Source organism: Mytilus trossulus, chromosome 2 (assembly GCF_036588685.1).
Source record: "Mytilus trossulus isolate FHL-02 chromosome 2, PNRI_Mtr1.1.1.hap1, whole genome shotgun sequence".
Lineage (NCBI taxonomy): Eukaryota > Metazoa > Mollusca > Bivalvia > Mytilida > Mytilidae > Mytilus > Mytilus trossulus.
In genome coordinates this window covers 8,081,653-8,104,161 of record NC_086374.1, presented here as the reverse complement: position 1 = coordinate 8,104,161, position 22,509 = coordinate 8,081,653, and the positions used below count along the sequence as shown (strand labels likewise).

The 22,509-nt window shown below is 31.7% G+C and overlaps 1 protein-coding gene across 4 annotated transcripts in view; it reads left to right on the top strand.

The window, feature by feature from the left end:
• The window catches only part of LOC134706416 (calcitonin receptor-like), a 63,774-nt gene that overhangs the window by 6,000 nt on the left and 35,265 nt on the right, over positions 1-22,509 (top strand). The window contains exons 1-2 of one of the 4 annotated variants that reach the window (XM_063565331.1): positions 3,153-3,292; positions 3,620-3,781. In XM_063565331.1, the coding sequence (XP_063421401.1) occupies positions 3,703-3,781 (79 nt within the window). In that variant the 5' untranslated portion in view covers positions 3,153-3,292; positions 3,620-3,702. The other 3 variants (XM_063565334.1, XM_063565333.1, XM_063565332.1) reach the window with 3 other exon arrangements.

The following is a 22,509-nucleotide window of genomic DNA, read 5'->3' as shown; positions in this document are numbered from 1 at the left end:
GGTGTAAAATGTAATTGATTATTCAAACCATGCAATACTTTTATAACCTTTGACAATAAGGTGTAAAATGTCATTGATTATTCAATCCATGCAATACTTGTATAAACTTTAATAATAAGGTGTTAAATGTCATTGATAATTCAATTCATGCACTACTTTTATAACCTTTAACAATATATATATGTTATTGTTTCATTAAAATGCTTTACAATATTAGACATGCTGCAAAAGTTTCTTGAATGAAAATGTGTCGAAAAATTTCTTTATGTTCAAGCAAAATATCAATGGAAACATCCACTATCATACAGATGAGGAATGCACACGGCATATAGTATTGAACCAATATACGTCATGAAGGAAAATTAAAAAAGGGAAGTCCCCAATCAAATGGCAAACTCAAAAGTTCAAACACATCAAACGAATGGATAACAACTGATATAGAAAATGGTGGATTGAACCTGGTTTTATAGCTAGCTTAACCTCTCACTTGAATGATAGTCGCATCAAATTCCATTATATTGTCAACGATGCGTGAACAAAACAAACAGACAAAATAGGTAAAAATGTCAAAAATAGGGGTACAGCAGTCAACATTGTTTTATCATCTTAATCAATATAAAAACAACAAGTGTAACGAAGAAGAACAAAAAGCCATACATCAAATTTAAAATCCTCATTTTGCTTATATTAAACGCTTTCATATATCTATGTAAAATCTGAGAGCATTTGATTTGTTTTTCGGTTTAAAATCTTTTAATAAAACTTTTCTTTTTTTAAAAGATATTTGCTTATTTTCGTAAATGATTTATTAAATCCTTTATAATCTGTAGTATTTAAATCTGTAAATCAAATCGAGACAACTGACTTTAAGTAAATTGCTTTTCTATAATCCATTTACATAAAAATAATAGTACATACTTATTATATATATACGATAGGAATGTATTTCCTGTTAACCATTACAATAATCGTCTAAACTTTTCTCAAAGATATTTTCACCATGTGTGGGTCCGTGTGCTAACCTCTAAAGCGCTAAGATTGTCATATTCTCTGTTTACTGGAGGCCATGTTATAAATTCTAGAGTTTATATGTACATGCACATATTCTCTGTTAACTAGGGGCCATTTGCTTCCTCGACAGTTACGATGAACCTGTTATCTGTACTTTTTACCGTTTCCTGGGTGTCATGTTGAAAATTTTTAGTTGAGATGTACGTATTATCTGTTTACTAGGGGCCATGCAATGTTCTAAGCTCTAGAATTGAGATGTAAGTATTATCTGTTTACTAGGGAACATGCATTGTTCTTACCTCTAGAATTGAGATGTAAGAATTATCTGTTTACCGGGGGCCATGCTTTAGCCTCTGGAGTTGAGAGATACTTATTTCTCTGTTTTCTTGTTGCCATGTTCTAACCTCTTTTGTTGCGATGTATGTATTATCTGTTTGCTTGGTGTAAGAGGGACAAAAGATACCAAAGAGATAGTCACACTCATAGATTGAAAATAAACCGACAACGCCATGGATGAAAATGAAAAAGACAAACAGACAATAATATCGTCCATAAGCACTGAACTAATATATATATATTTATTATGGGGCCTCCGGAACGGGAGTTTCTCTCTGCATTGAAGACCTATTGGTGACTTTCTGCTTTTGTTTGTTCTTTGGTCGGGTTATTATCTCTTTGAAACATAACCCACTTCCATTCTCAATTTTAAATAATAGTACACATGACACAACATAGTTAGCTAAAGACTAAGCAAAATGATCCCCACCACATCACTGAGGGTGATATCAGGTGCTCCTGACGGGCAGTTCTGTTCAACATGATGCGCCTATCGTGTTGCTTATGTTATTAAAAATCCGGTAAATTATTATAGTCTAATTCGGTAGGTCACAATGGTGAAAAGGGAAGGGTATTATAAATACGACACAAAGAACATATCTGATATCATCTGTGAACCGGTTATTCCTTAATAGTCAATCAACTCGTGATGGCGTCCGTAAAATTTACGAAGGGGTGATTTCAACTTCACCATTTGGAAATCTTGGTTTAATAGAGGCCATATTGTAACCTCTAAAGTTGAAATAAACGTAACATCTATTTATTAAGGCCCATTTCGTGTTCTATCCTCTGAAGTTGATTTATAAATATTTCTCTGTTTTCGGTGGGTTATGTTCTAACCTCTATAGTTAAGATAAACATTGTACCGTATAGCGGGTCATTTTCGCGGGTGTAAAATTTTGGCGGTTATTATTTTGGCGGATTCAACATTTTAAATATTACCTTTGCATGTACACTTTTAAATTGGCGGAATTTATTTGAGCGATTTTGTTCTATCCGTGAAAATAAGCGAAAATTTACACCCCGCGAAAATAACCCGCTATACGGTATCTGTTTACTAGGTTTAATGTTCTAACCTCTGGAGTTAAGATGTACGTATTATATTATGTTTATCCCGGTAATTGAGGTTTACCCATTTCTCTGTTTACTGGGTCCATGTTCTAACATCTATTGGTGAGTTGTAAGTATTATCTATTCACTATGCCCTATATTCTAACCGCAAAGAGTTGAAAATATAGCCATTTTTTTGTTTATGTCTTATTCAGCTTCAATACGCTATATTATTGAATGGAGCATAAAAAGCGTCAATGTCATTATATACTCATCACTAAGTCTATGTCTATCATATAAACTATAAGTGATTTTAGAGGACACTTATGTATGATTGATGATAATACTTATACCTAAAGAAAATACCTGTCACAATTTAAGTTGTCATGAATCTTCTTTATCACTGGAATTTGCAAATGGTCAATAAAAACTAGATATACAAAAGTCTGTTACAAATTACGTTTTAATGCTTTATGTATTTTCTTAAAGTAGTTTATATATTCTGCTATGAAATACACTCATTAGTTTATATAACAAAGTATTCAGATGATTTCAGAAGCAACATTAATATGTGAATGTTTACGTCTATTTTAATTATGCTGACTGCATATAAACACAGTCATTAAGAAATTAGGAGGCCAGCGGTCAAGGCTTTTTATATGATAACAGTACTAGAGGATGTACTCGATGTATCAAACAGGATATAATTAGGCTGATGTTTGTTGCATGTGAAATTGAGTTGATGTAGATTGAGATCTCCCGATCACAACCTGTGCGAATCAATAATTGATGATGACAACTTAAAACTGCTGACTCTGACCAGTCGATAAAAAGAGTTTTGTTGATCCAGATGTAAATTAGTGTTAAAATCTGTTGCGTTTCTTTACATAGAAAAGTGAGAATATTTAAAGTCAAATTATATGTTATACAAATTAAGAACTTCGGAAAAAGTAAAGATTAAACAATTTTCTTTTATTTATTACGAAAACCTTTTTATTATATTACCGTTAAAAGAAATTGATCGGAAAACTAACATTGATAAAGCATTTTAAATCAGATGATTAAACAATGAAGATTTCTACAAACCGATATATTAAAATTGTATAACTAATGTCTTACATGAACGGGTTAGTTAGCATTATTTTAACATTTGATTGAAACAAGCTAGTATTGACTATAGGTATTAATTTCTCTATCATATAAAATTCCGACACTTTTTCAGAGACAGCGGTTGACAGAATGAACGAAGACGTTGTATCTGGATAAATCTGTGAAATTATATTACTGGACTATTTTAAATGAACAATGTCGGATTTGTCAGATAATCCTCATTTAAAAGCACTTTTGGAAAGTTCATTGAGCTGTGTAAAGACGCCAGATGACGGTAAGAATTTTCATTTTAATACTGGTTTACAGTTACTGGTTCTCCCAAAACTTGTTAACATTTACTGTGTTTCTAAAACTTGTGTAGAGTTGTTATTTATATAGAAAGATAAAAGACGATTTTGATTTAGTTAAGGAATAGTGTTGGGGATGCAATACTGAAAAAAACCCCAAGAAATGATGAAAATGAAGAATGATAAACAGAATAAAGTATTGATAATATAAGATATGTGATGAATAAGAAAACTGCAGTCTGTATCAAAACAATAAACATATATTGTCTGAAGAAAAGTATCACCAGACACCCAATCTAATCTAGCACATCTATTTTAATTCAAACCTTCTTTCGTAGTAATCTGTTCTCTCATGTTGAATAATTGAATAAGTATCCTAGATTTTGATCTTTGCTGTGACATACGTAATAACTGATATATATTTGAAAACATTCAAATGAAATCATATTGCGCAATAAGACAACCGTTTAATCTGTGCTATTTAAACTTTAAACACGATTAAAATTAACGACTTGAATTTATCTTAGATAATCGTCGAAATGATATCTCCATTTCAACACTATTTCATATGTTTTCAATATGTATAGAAATAAAGGTACAGAAATTCATTTTCTTATGTCTCCTACGGGTTGTGTGTAACTTACGGTATTTGTCTGCGATAAATGTTACAATTTTTGGCCCTCCAATACATATATATATATATTATATATATATTCGTAATTGTCGCACTCATCTCAAATAACCCTTAATAAATAATTTGAAATTATTCTTTTTGTAGAACAATCTTACATTTATTATCTTCTCGTACATTTTCAAATGCACATATTACAATAACAAGGGTTTCCAATAAAAAAAATGAATTCGGCTGTAAAATGCTTTTATATTGTAGGTAGGCTATTTTAATCTTTTAAAATAGTAAAAGACTCGGCCTGATATAAACTGAAATAGTGTTTTTTTGCTAACATCTATGTATTATCGAAAACATAATGTTTGTGTTCTAAACTTAATGCAAACTGACGACACAAATTACTGAAGCCACATTTATTTCTTGGTCAACAGCCATCAAAAACGAATTTATATACGATGAGTTAAGCTGTCGAGTAAAGTTGTCAATAAATTTACCCAAATGTCAATAGATATAGGAATAAGTTGACTTTTGGTTGAAAATTAGAAATTTGTAATAAAATCAAACTTTCTTATACTAAAACAAACGTCATTATATAACAAAAAAAAGCACTGACAAAATATCTTAATCTAGACATCAACATAGACATAAGGCGGGCTACAAGTAGTTTTTATAATACTATATCATTCAGTGGATTAAAGGAAATGCATTAATAAACAAACATTGCAATTTATACGTTCAGAAAGCACTTAACTTTATTCAAATAAAACCCTTCGTATCAATGATATAATCACAGACCCAATGATATTTAAATCCTGATATCCTACACATTGGATACAGCAATGTCACGAGGATTGTGGAAATACACTATCATCGTATAGGATACATCCAATTCGTTAGCTTTAAGTTTTCAAAACGTTTCCGATTTAATGATTTGTGTAAATAATACTTATTATAAAAATTTTAAAGTGAAAAGTTTGGTTACACATCCATTAATTTTGTCTGCATGTGTACTATAAATCTGTGACAGTTTATACCAACTTTTGGCATTTTTTACCCTTTCAAAACGTTGTTTTTAAATGAACATATAGAATGTGCAAACTAGAACGTCACTTCAGACACATGGTATATCTTTGGTGTGATTGCTATTTGACACCGACAAATACTCACTCTCCCATGTTATAGCAAGTTTATAACGCTGGTTTCCTATGATTACCAAGCAGGCTACTTATTTGATATTTAGAACAACAATTTGCTGAAACGCATTGCTTTTTCTGTTGTGTTTTTTTCGGACGACTATATGCCTAAGGATCAAACTTTTAAAATGTAAAAAAAATCATAATGTTTTATTATTTAAAAATTATGTTTTCTAAATGTGCGCAAATTTGATCAAAAGCTGTGAGTAAACGTAACAAAAAATATTCCCCAAATTCGCGCAAATGTAATGCGCCCGTAGATTTGGACTTGCTTGTCGTTTTTGCTGTATATTTAAAAGTTCTCTTCTTTTACTATTTTCGTGCTATAGTTTTCAAGATGAAACCCAAAACAAAAATCATATAAAGGCAATCACTCCAAAATGGAGGCGTGTGATAATATTGATAAAATAGCCCATTCTAAAAAAAAATGTCTTAAGCATGTGACCATCAAACAATGCTTCTTAATCCATGAGCTATGTGTTTTCGGTCACTTATTGAATATTTTTCGACATTCAATTATTGGCGTAGTTTTTTTTATAATTAAAGTCTTAACTTGTATTTGTGAAGATTAATTATTTATTTAATGGCCATCATATATCAAGGAAATCCTTGTTTATCTTGATTTATATAAGCTAAGAAATAATGTAACTTGTTAAATAATCTTTGTATCAACTGTTATATATAAAGAACTTTACATGGACGGCCTGTTCAGAGATCACAAGTTAATTACACCTCTAATATTATCCATTTTTTCTGTTTTATATCATGTTTATTGTATAAATTATATGATGATTTCGAATTAATTTATAAATCTCATAACTATTCTGTTAACGAACAGATGGATGTATTGTTCCGCTTAGTATAAGATATAACAGCATTTCCCTATCTTCTACATTAATTATTAAGAAAAAGACAAATTGAATGTAAGTGAAAATGTCAAGCAGATTACTTCAGATTATTAAATTTACGTTTCAGACTCGTCTATGTACTGTAAATCAGAACTGATGTGTACTTTACGGTTGACACCTACATCTAAACTCGATGTTAAGACCAATTTAGAAACTTTGATTCGTCAATGTGTTTTACGTTTAAAGAGTTCATACGTTTCCCAAGACAATCAACCAGTCTTTCATTATTCTAGGAAAATACACACGTTTTATAAAAAGGAAGAAAATAAGGATTACGTGGGCCTTTGGGTTCTCACATTCAAAGTTTTATTTAGAAGTAATTACTGCTGCCCTGTTCATTAGGAAATAAAACTGAAATACTGAGAAATGAATGTTGTATTGGTGTAAATGTAGTCAAAACATCTACAGAAACGGTTTGCAGTGGGCATAGTGATGTGCCTAAATTAACACAAGGGGTGTTTTTCACTGAAACAAATAAAACTACTTCAAAAACTCGTGAAGCATAGCTATTGTCTCTTTACAAACACACACTTCCCTTTGAGCAACAGGAAATGACTGCAAATAGCGGAACACAGCAATTGTATATGAAACACTCATTTTAATCTTACTTTACTAGCAAAATTATGCTCTATTCACAGCGGTATTCTTACAAAAGAAGAGTACGAAGTTCTTTTTATCATTGAGAAAAATGAAACTAATATTTTGAATTTTGTCTTGTTCACATACAATTATAGTTACCAGTGAAATTTATATAGTTATAAGATGAACAGGCGGTTAATTAATGTTTCAATCTCTTTGTTTTAATTCTCCCTAGTACAATAACGTACGCTATATTCCTTTTTGATGGCCATGGTAATGTTATTGAATGGCGATCCAGTGATTACTTCCAGGATTAGTGGATAACCAACATAGTCGGTTTTTTATTGCTTATTTATTTAATATTCTTTTGATGGAATGATGAAAAATGGCATAATCTATTACGAGCTAATAAAATAATCGAGTTGACATATATTTTCAAACATCGATGTCATGTTGAACTTAAATATATACATCTGTTGGATACCTACATTATGCATACAGAACTGACGATTTTCTTGAAAGAAATCGTCATTGAGCATATATAATGAGGAAACACAATTAAAGAATTATGAAGTACCAAGCGACTCGCAGTCTGATCATTTATATTATTTATAAATTACTTATTAGTTATCATTAAACTCTTTTGTCAAATAAAATCAACCGAGTGTATTCAGTGTATGTAAAGTGCGGATCCTAAAATATCATTTTTACTGTATATGCCATAAATGTCTACTGTAGAATGATAAATAAACAGACGAATTTTTTTTAATTTTTGAAGAAAATCAAGAAAATTAGTTAAAATGTATATGTTCAGAAATACATAATACTTATAAAACAAAGTAAGAGATGCGAGCGGGGTTTTATCGCGCCTAAAGCCATCCAGTTGTTAAATATATACCAACATAGGTGAATATTTAGGACATTTCACGAACAGATCGTGCAGGTGCTTTATAACTAACAGGTTAGATGTTGTTGCAGTAAAAAATATTCATTTTAATACAATTATTAAAGTTGTATAACGTAGAATATGTTTTGTCATTCAGTTTCTTCATATTTAACTAAATTCCACTATGATGATTTCGTAATGCTAGTCATGTTTACTGTCGAATAATGATACTATTCTTTCATTTTCACTGTGGAGCGAATCATTATTATTGTATATGCGGTGCATTTTCACTGTATAATTTTATTTTATTTTATCTATTACAGCTCATTTCTTTAAGCATGTAGAGCAAGTCTTTAGTTGATTTGCTTGCTTTTTTTTATTTGAAAATCATTATGATAACACCCAATTTAATTCAAATATTAAAAATACAGGTTAACTATGCCTATTCATATTGTTTAAAAATGTCAATCTTATTTACAAAGATTGTATAAACAATTATACAAACAAAGCAATCCAACCAAAGTTTTGCTTTACATGCATTAGGAAATTAGCTGTAAAGCCTTAATTTAGCCGACTTGCTCAAACAATAGATAAAGTAAGAAAAAGATTTGATCAAATTTAACTTACGGAGGAAAGTTTGGTTTTAAAACACTCTAATAAATTCAATAGAAATAACATTAATTTCAAATGTATTCCATTTAGTTTCTTATAAAGCGTATAGGGATCTTTATCCTTATTTTTTTATCCATTTCCATGACATTTCACCACTAATTACGTACATCTTGATATAGATTGCACCTTTGTTTTCCCGTTTAAAAGGTTTTACACTGGAGCCCTTTATAACTTGCTGTTTGGTGTGAGCCAATACTCCATGTTGAAGACCGTATTTTGACGTATAATGGTCTACTTTTATAAATTGTGACTCGGATGGAGAGTTGTCTCATTGTCACATACGACATCTATATATGGCTCAAAAACGAAACGAGACGGGATAAAAAGGGATAAAAGAATCTACGCTACTTTTTTAATATATTTATAATGGGATTAATATGAGTCAAAATAGAGTAAAATAGTGGGTCGCATTTGGGTATAAGCGTCACGCCGGATTGCCGATTTTTTGCAAGCGTGACAGGTGAAAGTCAAATGATTGTGTAGTGAAAAACGGGAAATGAAGTCTAGCGGGACACGGATAAAAATAAAAACTGCATAGTATAAGCGGGATACGGGAATCTGACAAAACACTAAGCTGAATACGGGAATCTGACAAAACAGTAAGCGGGATCCGGGATCAGAACCCTCCAATGAGACCCAAGAATAAGATATTTTTGTATATTCATCCTATTGTTGCAGTCATGCCTTGAAGAACAAATGTATCCGATGCATGCATTTTTTTTTTATATTTTTGGTCCCTTTTTCAATTTTGTGGGGTCCAAATTTATAGACAAAAGTCCTTTAATATAGATATTTGGAATTCGTTGACATGCTGAATCTAACCGTGTATCTAGTTTGGGGATTTCTTTTGCCTAGTTGCTGAAATAGCCCACATAGAGTTCCAAAGGGTGTAAAATCAACAAAAATGAATTGTAGCATGCATTTCGCGTACAATAACCGAAATGTGCATGGTTTTACCTCTGCGGTAGTATCCATTCGCGGATCTACAATTTTTCATAAGTTGGGGCCCACTGACTGCCTAAAAGGGCCCGCTGCTGTCACCTTCCAGTGATTCCCTATATAAGTTAAAATCAAGGAGAAACGTAATCTGAAGAATACAATATGACATTTTGAGAATCGCTTTTGTTACAAGTTTGAAAAGCTATATATTTGATGAAGAATGAATGAGGAGTTTGTATTTCAATTTGAAAATACATGTTTCATAAATCCTAAAGTCATCAACTAAGGTTTTTTTCATTTGTTGCAAGTGCATTTATCACATAATTCTACAATGAAAATTCCTCGCATCTTTGAAAATTCTACATTAATAATGACTGCACTAACAGTGACAATTCATCGCATCTATAGTTAAAATGGATCGCTTTCAATAATCGATATGCTATATTATGATGCTTTTATAACACTTATTTGAACTTTAATGCTATGTTTGTATATTATAAAGACATATCACAATGAAAATATGTTAAAACTTAACTTAAAATCCTTTAACTTGATATTTTCAAAACGTAAACAAATACAGTTTTCCCATGATCCTTTATTCTACAATAGACATACCCGCATATAACAGTAAAAATGAACTAGCTGGATTCGCACTTTATATACACTGGTATTGCTACAAGCAGAACCCTTATTAAATCGATACAAAATATAATCGTGTAAGCTCTCAAGCAAAACAATGAAAATGGATAATGTAAAACATTCCAAGTGATAAAAAATGTTACAGAGACATAAATCTGATTCACATGTGTATAACTATGTTCAAAAAGCATCAAATACCCAACTAGTGCAAATTCTTATTTAGAAGGGGAAAATACGAGTAAGGATTAAAGAGGCTTTTGTTGATGATAAAACTCGACAAATAACGAAACATCGACATACCTTTATTTTCTTTTGAAAGGTTTGGTCATGAATAAGGTTATTCTGACCTACTTCCAAGTACAGTTTTGGACACTACACAAAGTTATTCTGACCTACTTCCAAGTACAGTTTTGGACACTACACAAAGTTATTCTGACCTACTTCAATAAACGGTGTTTAGCCAAGATAAAGGTTACCCTAGCCTTCTTAAAAGTACAGTTTTTACCCTAAATAAAGGTATCCTGGCCCCGTATTCACTAAAGATACGATACAACATGTCGTATCGTAATTATTTATCGTAAATATACGACATGCATACGATATGTCGTAATTTGTATTCTCCAACGTTGTCGTAGTACTGTTGTAAGTTTCTCGCAGTTGCTAATGTCGTAAATCAACAGAACAATCATTTTACGTAACAGAGGAGGATTTTGGTCAGCAAGTGCCCGATTTGAAATCAAATTATAATTTGAATTTAAACACTTTCAATATATGATGTCATATTAAATGCATTCGAACGATCCGTGTTACACTCAAAATTCAAAATAAAAAATGTTTTTACCAGGATTTTTTTTTATCAAGTATTCAAATAGAATCATATTCAAAACAGTGTGGTCCTGGCCATTGATTGACGACCTAAATTATCCCATTGACTGGGACAGATTATGTGAACGTTTGTCTATAACGACCATTGCTCACTTCTTACTTATTATAGAATTTAAACTGTGGGGTCACTAAAGGTTCTTAACGACTTTAATAATAAAATAATTAGAAAAATTATTCAGGAATAACCTTTATGTTTTGATTTATATTATTGATATAAATCAACACATCGTATTATTCCGGATTCGTTTTTCGAATTGCTTTATTTAGGTGTTGAGAACCTTTGGTGACCCCACAGATTCAGTGTCCTCAACAATTACATAGTGAGCAGTGATTGTTACCGACAAACGTTCACCTAATCTGTCCCAGTCAATGGGATAATCTAGGTCGTCAATCAATGGCCAGGACCACACTGTTTTGAATATGATTCTATAAGTATTCTAACTTTTTTTTCCAGCAATTTTTCGAGACTGAAGTCGTTTTCAAGCATATTTATTGTTCATTTTGTATTTTCCGAAGCCTCGTGCCAACATTATATGCAGTTTTTTTTAATATATATATGCAGTGGTAACACCATTATATGCAATGATCACAACATTATATGCAATGGTCACACCATTATATGCAATGATCACACCATTATATGCAATGATCACAACATTATATGCATTAGTTACAACATTATATGCAGTTGTCGGAACATTATATGCAGTAGTCACAACATTATATGCAGTGGTGATTCAGATTCGGGAAAACTTAAATGCATTTTGAATCAAATAGTCAGCTTTCTATGAGACCTGAATCCCATATTACTTGAATGGCTTTGTATTTTTCATGATTTAGTATCTAACAGATATAAAAAAAATGCAATCCAAAGCGTTTCATTGTAAGTGTTTAACATAACTTTACATCAATTGTATATCAAACTTTTGTATAAGCTTTTAAACACGTAAAACAGTTTGTCTTCTAACTAAGAACAGCAGCCTTTTATAAAAGGCACTGGCTACGGTTACATGGAAATGCACTTTAATGCAAAAAATATTGTTACATTGGAGACTAATTGCTCGAATACAAGGCTGGGTCAGGAACCGATTACTGTAAATTCAGAAATTATTGCGTGCATTTATTATTGCGATTTTGTCATTTTAGACTTGAATGCGATTTAGACGCCAGTGAGACACAATTATCTTTGTCGTTGATTTGCTGTCTCGTTGACGCATGTCAATATCTATTTTTGTCATAGAACAGTGGCGGATCCAGAAATTTTCATAAGTGGGGGCCCGTTGACTGCCTAAGAGGAGGCCTGCTCCAGTGATGCTTCAGTGAATTCCTATATAATCAACCAAATTTTTTCCACAATAGGAGGGGAGGAGGCAGTCCCCCTGGGCCCTCCCCCAAAATTTGCCTCTAATGAATTTGTAAGGATTTATCGGAAGTTGTACGTATCTTTTGAGTGCATGTGGATCTACGTGTTTCTTGTATGCTTACTATGTCTGTACAAGAGCAATCTGCTGTCGGTGATTGACCGTCCCTGTCATTTATGTTCGTTTTTTTAAATTTCTTTTAGTTCATTCTTTCCGCCGGGATGATTTTTTTGTTTGTTCCCATGCATAAGCCACTGTCATATGTGTAAAATAATTCAAAAAAATATTTGTTTATTTGGACAGCATTATACGAAAACAAAACGATCACTTCGCAGAATATGAAAAAAAGTTGAAACAAATAATCTAATCATATAAGACATTGCAAAGAGGAGACTTATCGTTAGTTTTGGTGTAAAGTTCTCATCATGGCACAATACGAATTCAGGAACGGACCTCGATCATAGGTTCCCGGTGGACGCCGATAAGAGTTTTACATATTATGTATGAGATATGGCACTGCATATTGACTAAAGACATTAAGTGGCTTATGACTTTTGATTTTTAATTACATCATTCTTTGCGTATTTCTTAAGATAAATGGAAATGGGGAATATTTCAAAGAGACAACAACCGACCGAAAGAGCAGAAAACAGTCCAAGGCCACAAATGGGTCTTCTACACAACGAAAAATCACGCACCCAACTGACCCCTAAACAAAAAGATGTTCAGTGGATATTGATGTCACGCTAACTCCGAAGCATATAAACGTACTAAAATAAAAAAATAAAACACACAAGACTAGCATAGACCAGAGGGTCCTTAATTGGTACAGGCGCAAAACTGGAGTGGGGTTATACATGTTTTCTGAGATCTCAAACCTTCCATTATACCTCTAGCCAATGTAGAATAAATAAGAAAAAAAACACAGCATTTACACACATTAAATTTCTGACTTGGGACAGTCGCGTATGTACCTTGGACTACCAAATAAATATTCATAGATTAATTGGTCATAGGAATTATATATAATTATTTCGCCTTTCCCATTTCCCACTTTAATCTAAATGCATTTATCATATATGAGAAACAAATTAAACAGTCATACCCATACTACGATTCTGTGGTTATGGTATTTAAATTAGATAAACAAAAACAAAGATATGATTTTATCCTGCTACTTATACTTTTTTTTTATTTATATTTGGTGCACACGTAATTATTTCATGAAAATTAATTATTTTTCCACTACTTCACTTAATATTTAGACGGATAATTATAACCCATTCTAAACTCTCGGAATATCATATACTGCCATTGCGCTCCCTCTATATTGCTAATACCCCCCCCCCCCCCCCCATTAAATTTACTAGGATGTCTAATAATGTATCATACCCATACTTGCTTATATCAAGTTGTTCTTTGTATTTCCACTATAGAGACTCCTAATTTTTATTTATTGCCTCGAAAATCTGAAAAATTAATAGCAAATCATCAGCCTTTCATAGGGGTAGAATCTATCCAAAAGTACCCTTGTTCGTCTGATGAATTGTTCTTTTTCTCTCATATCAGCGCTGCCTCCATTTTCTACGATCACAATTGCAACTTACGACAGGCCTCGAGCAGTCGTAAGTCTATAACAATATTTACAACATCTCGCATCGTAAGTTTCTTTCATGAATACAAGTTACAACTTACGATATCGTAACCTTACCTTACGACAATCGTAGAGTTACGATAGTTTTGTGAATACGGGGCCTACTTTAATGTATTATGTATGATTAAGCTTATCCTGACCCCTTCCAGATACAGTTTTGGACCCTGAATAAAGTTATCCTGACTCACTTTTATGTAAGGTGTTTGGCCATGATAAAATTATCCAGACATCTTCAAAGTACAGTTTTGGACCCTTGATAAAATTATTCTTACTTACTTAAATGTACGTTTTTTGGCCATGAATAAGGTTAACCTGACCTCTTCAAAATACAGTTTTGGACCCTGAATAAAGTTATCTCGACCTACTTTTAAGTATGGTGTTATGTCATGATTGAGGTTATCCTGGCCCATTTTACAGTGTCGGGCCCAGAATAAAGTGGTTTTGACTTTTTTAATGTACGGTGTTTGGTCATGATTAAGGTTATTATGACATAATTCAAAGTACAGTGTTTTGAATAAGGTTATACTGACTTATATGTTTGGAACCTGAATAAGATTATCCGGCGGTACTACAAATCAAAGTTTGGGACCTGAATAAAGTTACCGTGACATATTCAAAGTACAGTGTTATGGCATCAGCTGACAAGAACACAGACTTAGTTCACAATTAACAGTTTTATGTGACTGCATAGTCAAATCGTTAATGGATGCTATTAGGACAGAAGCAAGGATGGTTGGTATATATGTTAGTCGTACTTAATAACAAGCTGAGTCTCTCTGTAATAAAACAATAAACTTACTGTTAGCAACATCTGTGTTTTCCAATAATTCTATCTATGTAGTTATTTTACTTAATTGCGCTACTGAACAGATCAAAAGGCAGGTGCTCTCTAGTATAAAAGGAAACATAGTCTGACAACCGGATACCTAAGAAATGGATATCGCAGTTTCTTATAATTGAAAGACATACATTAAAACAAAAAATATTTCCAATTAAGAACAAACTTAAACTTTTACTAATCTATAAAAAATAAAGCGAATACCATATGCCTAGAAATAGAATGGCATATCGTATTATTGGTGCTAGAGGGTTTATTTTTTTTATTAAAATCAGCCGGTATTATATAGTACATACCAGCATAATAAAGAAATTTAGTTTTATAAGTAATCTTATCTGTGTAATATTGGGAAGAAAGACACCAGAGGGACAGTCAAACTCATAAATCGAAAATAAACTGACAACGCTATGGCTAAAAATGAAAAAAGACAAACAGACAAGCAATAGTACACATGGCACAACAAAGAAAACTCAAGAAAAATCAACACGAACCCTACAAAAAACTATGGATGATCTCAGGTGCTTGGGAAGGGTAAGCAGATCCTGTCCCACATGTGGCACCCGTCGTGTTGGTTATGTGATAACAAATCCGGTAAATTGTCTAATTCAATAGGTCACATTCATGAAAGAGGATTGTAATTAAGACGTAAGGAACATATCCGATATCATTTGTGAAACGGTTATTACATAACGGTCAACCAACTCGTGATGGCGTCCGTAAAATTAACGAAGGTATGATTTCAATTTCACCATTTAGAACTCTTGGTAAAATAGCTTCCTTGTGAGCAGCAACCCTCTATCAAGAAAATCATGATAGAAAATGCAATCACGAGAATACCATTTCAGAGATATATACTTCGTATGCAGGTGCTTCTGGAATGTTGCTACTGTACCTGTAGTAACCGTTCACGTCATTCGGCAATTTCGTATTGCTGGATACCAATAAGTAGCTGGTCACATCATTCAGCGAGTTGATGTCTTATGGTATAAGTGAGTAGCTGTCAAGTTGATGTCGCAAGTTATCAGTTAGAAGCTTCCTAAATGTCCCTTCAAGAAGAATAAGGCTACCAATGGTCTTCAATGCAGCGAGAAACTGCCACATCTTCAGCTGGCCCCTTAACAAATGTGTATACTATTTCAGTAATACTAGTAATGGATGTTATACTAAACTCCAAATTATACACAAGAAACTAAAATTGAAAATCATACAAGACTAACAAATGTATAACTATATATTTATTTAAAATCAAACTACTATCATTACGTTAACGACATATTCAGACGAAAAGGAAAAATCTTATAACAAAAACAAAGTAACGTAAAGGTATTTCAATAGTGCAAACTAAAACCTCAAATTTGATATTTTTTATCCTTAATTTTTATAATTCTTGTTTGAAAACCCTCTTAAATCTAGATAGCTTACTAGTGATCATTATATTTTCATGTTTAAGAGTCTACAAAAAGATCTTTGGATGATTTTATGTGCATTTAGTTTCGTACAAATGTATTAGATTGCAGCTATTTTCTTTGTAATTACGTTTTAATCGATGTCATGCATACTAAATGTATATCAAAACTAGTTTATTAAGTTTTATTGCTAATTAACAAACATTTGCAAAGTAGATTATTAGGTCAATGATCTGAAGCAAAATAATCTCAAACAAATCCATTGAAACTTCCGATGCCTAATTTGTTTGGTCTGGCCAATCTCGTCAGTTATGTTGTATCGTTTATTACAGAACATATAAAATGGCATGGTTGACAGTCAGAAAAAAATCCAATCAGGGTTTTATCACTTTTTAAATGATGTAGGCCTGTTTATATCTATTTGAAGTCTATAATTGTACGAAATAGCCTCACATATACCAGTCGATATCAAACTTGTTGGTTATTGACTAGCTTACAAGTAAAGAAAGAAGCACACATTCCTAGATCTTTTAATGATATGGGTCGTTGCTGTTCGTTGTAAGAAATGTTTTAATTAAACAAGACATTTCTCGTTTATTTCTTATGATAATTATAAAATGTATTTTATGAAAATCAAGGCTTTTCTCGATAGATTTTAGAAAGGGGAGACGATAATGATTTTGTTCACTTTCAATATTTCGTTTAACTTAGATTTCAACTATTATGCCATACTGTGTTGTGTCATTATTATGTTATCTTACATATTGACGTTCTTATTCTACTTTTAACGTCAATATAATAGTATGTCATGACTTTGTTGCCATCAATTTTTTATTCAAATCATTTTTATTATGACATGATTATCTTGCTCTTCCATTTGACGACAAGTCATATATGTTATGTAATTGTCGTTTTGTCCTCCCTTTTGATGTCAAGTTATTTAGTTTTATGTCATGGTTAGATTGCCCCCTTCATGATGTCATGTCATATGATGCTATGTCATGGCATGTTGTCCTCCCTATGAAAGTCAAGTCATATTATATTAGTCATGGTTCTACTGTCCTCCTTTTGACGCCATGTTGCACTACCTATCGATGTCAAGTCATATAATGACATGTCATGACTATTTGTTGTCCTCAATTTGTACGTCGCGTCAAGTCATATTATGTTAAGATATGGATAAGAATATATTTAAGAGAATACTTTCAGTAAAGACATATATATGAGACATCGACCTAACGGCACAAAAACAAATTATAACTGAGAATATCAAACGTCTGCCCACATTATCTTACATTCCAAATGAGAATATAAAACATTTTAACATAACAGAATTCCATATAATCTAGAGCAACAGTCGGTTCTGGCCCTGTCTAAATAGTCGTAATATGATTTATAATACGACAGTAATACGTTTGTGTATGTCAGTTTATGTATGGTTAATTATTTTCCTTGAAGGGACATTTAGGAAACAATTTCCTTACATCTTATAATATATTGTAAATAGGTCTGATTGTAATGCATTTTGATAAGACGTTACTAAAGCCTCGGATAGGATCTTTTCTAGTTAATATAGGTTTTTTTTCTATACTTGTTTGCAGACATATGTTCAAGTATATCATCGGTATATATGTTCTTAGATAGAGGTTTATATTCTTTACCAAAATGTAATAAAATTGAGAAAGGAAATGGTGAATGTGTCTAAGCAACAACAACCCGACCATAGATCAGACAACAGCCGAAGGCCACCAATGGGTCTTCAATGTAGCGAGAATTCCAGCACCCGTAGATGTCCTTCAGCTGGCCCCTAAAAAATATGTATACTAGTACAGTGATAATGGACGTCATACTAAACTCCTAATTATATACAAGACTAACAAAGGCCAGAGGCTCCTGACTTGAGACAGGCGTAAAATTGCGGCGGGGTTAAACATGTTTATGAGATCTCAATCCTCCCCCTTTACCTCTAGCCAATGTAGAAAATTAAACGCATAACAATACGCACATTACAATTCACTTCAAGAGAAGTCCGAGTTCGATGTCAAAAGATATAACAAAAGAAAATAAATAAAATGACAATAATACATAAATAACAACAGTCTACTAGCAGTTAACTGACCTGCAAGCATCAGATCTCCCAATTAAACTGATTAAAAGATTATGTCTCCATGCTTTTAATTTATTTGTGTGATAAAATATTTGTTTCCTCCAACTTTTTTTGGCAGTTCTCGTCAATGATTTTGTATGAATTACATGAACCTTATTTCATTTTTATACACATGGAAATTTCACTCACACGAATTTCATCCTAAATAAGCTTATAAGTGAGAGCCACGAGAACTAGTTTCACGTGACTCTCAATTGAAACTCGCGTTGATTTCACTTGATAATTAAAATGAGTTTTTAAAAAAAGCTATTAAAAAATTTAATTAACATGACCAACAACAATATTACCAATATTATGATGAAGTTCACGTGAAATTTACGTGAAACATTTCACATGAGATCCAAATGAATCTCAATTCACGTGTGTTTTACGTATAAGCTATGATAATTTTCACGTCATATTTTAATGCATGAAATAGAAACGATGTCAGGAAATAAACGTGCTTAACATTAAATTTGGGAATACAATAACCGTAAAAATTAAGCAGTTTACACACTTATGACTTTAATAATCATTAGTTAGAGCTAGGACCAATGCAAGAACAACTTAAACCTTTGAAGGTAAAGATTTGATTGGATACTGAAAGGTCACTAGTTCTTATTCAGTCAAAACATTTTATAACTGCAAACGATGTAATTCTAAAACTTTGTGTTTGAAAAAGCTTCTATCCGTCTTCGTTTATGTCAGAGAACAGTCTTGTAATAACGAATTTGCCAAGTTTTGTGAGTTCGTGACATTCGTATCACACATTTTGAGTTTGTCTGTCCTTTTATCTTTTATCGCAAGTTACTTATAATCTAAATTTGGATGTAACGTGTCTTCTTCTAATTGGCTCACCGTTGACGTTATTTGTTATCGGCAGCCAATAGACATAATTTAGTCATGTGACCGTGACGTTACCAATGTTTTTTTCATGGTTTTCTACGGTTTAAAATGGAATTGAGAATTAAATTATAAGAAATGACTAATATTTTTTCGGTCTATTCGAAATAACATAAAAAATGTGGTGCACACTGTTAAGTAACCCGCTTCGCGCGTTATTAAGTATGCACCAAATTTTTTATGTTATTTCTTCATAGACAGAAAAAATATTACAGTCATTCCTTAAATAAACGATATAAATCATTGTGAAATGTGTTATGAAATTATTTACTGTCAGCATATCAAAACTTAATATAACGAATTTTCAATTTATAAAGACTTATTCGGATACGTTATACCTTTTAATAATTAAATTTGGTGTATTTAAATTATTAAAGAAATATTTAGTAAATCTCTTTACATAATTTTGTACATCAAGATCATAAATTATAAGAAGCAATTCGTTATTATAGCAGCTTAAATTCATAATAACTAAATTAAGTATTTGAAAGATTCGAAAGTTCAAATTGAAAAACACGCCTTACATTATTTGTTTTAATTAAGTGAATAAACCTTTTTATGTAGATAATTCATTATCGTTGAATTTGTTATTTTAGATTTGGACACAATTTGTTAAAAAAGTCGGGAATTTTCTGAATTACACTTAAAGGGTCACTAGCTGTCAAACTAATTATCACCAATTTGACTCGAGTTCTCAAATTTAATTATAATATAGCCATGCAAAACATTTATATGAATTATAAAAAGTCTTAAATAAACAATTTACAGGAATTGGGCTCGATAATATGTAACTTCAGTTCGTGTGTATTTTAGTCTTGAAGCCATCTAATTTTAATGGTTAGTTAATGTAATAGTTGGTCTCCGAGAATTCGATGGTCATATAAGCGATAGAAAAATAAATAAAGATATAATATGAAAGCGAACTCGTGCAGTAAGATTTTTCAATGTCTGTTTAATTTCATATTATAGATTAGAAAAAATAGATATATCAATCATCGTTTTTACTTGTATAAGATTATTCTTTAAAAGAATTACCTTTGTATCACTTTCAATGTTGACATTCTTTTCCTTAAAATAACCGAGCACGCGCAACTCATGCGTTATAGCTCTACCTAAATTGGACGTACATGAATATGGATTCAATCAGGCCGAATTATTTACTAGCAAATGAATAATTCATCATTAAGGTTTCGTAGCCTGATTTGACAAAATGGAACCAAATACTGTCTGCTAAAATACTTATTTCACTATAATTTCACTTTCATTAATGATTGAATAAAAACAATCATACTTCCTATTTTGTATATATCTCGTAGCTAGTGCCCCATAACATTTGAATTCGTGTTAAGCAGTTCTGACTAGTTCTTTTTTTGATACTAAGAATATTGAGTAATAACAATACCATTCAGTTCTCATTTTTGCAATTATTTTTTTATGTATTTATACTTAATAAAAAGTAGCGGATGGAAACACTAATAGTACACGTCTCTATAATAATGATTGGCATTGAAGTATGTCTTATGTCATATAACTAATCCCAGGATATGTTAGCTTAGGTTTTATTAAACAATCTGTCTGAGGTAATGACACTGAGCTGAAAACAACTTCTTCATTGAATCAGATCTGCGATTCACCTTACTAAACTTTAGAATCGATTCATTATGACTCCTTGTACTACAGGAGTAACAGTGAATGTTATAATTAAAACGAAAGTGGTATTTAATCAAGAATTAAGCCCAGTAGGATTGCGTCTTGGTGGATTCACTGATTATTTACAGTAACCTAGAATAATTGGAGATTAATTAGATTTCTCTAAACCAATTCCAAAGATTACAAATTTACGTTATTGTTAAAGAAAACGTGTTATTCTAGTGTTGGATAACCTCTGAATTGTAAACAGTATACTTCAATGCTGTAAGATCTTACCACCCTCAGCGCTTAGAGTTAATTTGCTGAAAATGAAAAATGAAAGTAAGGTATAAAAAACGTTAGCAACGGCATAAATACATTATATCAGAAATCACCATTGCACCTGTCCTTGACAATAAATGATCACTTTGTATTCACGATAATGATCATCATTTAAATTAATATTGTTAGAATACATGGAATATTAACCCCTAAACGTAAGACAAACACAAATCAATCATATTCCAAAATCACAGTAAGGAAAGAAAAGTTTACTAAAATTATATTGCAATTGTGCTGTCATAAAGACAGTGTCGTTATAGATATTCCGAACTTTGACTATTTTTAGTTGAAGCTTAGTTTGTATGTAAATATGCTCATATGTTGGTCTATTCGCATAGGTCTCTTCCAACCTGAAGGAACGTCAACATTCAAACTTATTGGATAACATTAAATATATTACTCATTTGAAGAGATATACCCTAATCGTAACTCTTACATGCTTTAGAGCTTAAATTTCTAGGGAAGAAAACAATCATTTTGAAATACTAATACTTTTTCATTCATATGTGCACATATTGAAAAATAGATATTTATAAATTTACATTGTGTCAAAGATCAAAATTTCTTTGTTCAGTGTAAGTTCTATGACAGTTCTTATCTATTCGTTTTTGATGTGTTTTGTCATTTGATAATACCATGTGAATATGGACTTTTCGATTAGATTTTCCCCTGAGTTCAGCATTTTTGTGATTTTACTTTTCACTTGTGTTAATATGTCTTTGACTGAGTTAAGCTATTTCAATTGATAGTTTATAGTGTGTATTTCTATGTTGTGATGTTATATTATTAATTCAGACAAGGATGGAACTTTTAAACCTGCTGCATTTGTTTGCACATGTTCTTAGTCGGTAATATAGTGTTTAGTAGCTGTCGTTTGTTGATGTGGTTCATTTCTCGTTTCTTGTTTTGTTTTACAAAACTTAGAACGTTGGTTTTCCTATTTGTATGGTTTTACAAAATTCATTTTTAGGGTCCTTCATACCACATCTTCGTATACGTATATATTTAATGCGTATTTCGACATATTGCGTTTAATATCCCTCCATTATCACACTAGGTTAACAGTGGGGTGAATAGTCTTCATAGTGAAGCTTAAGGAATATATTA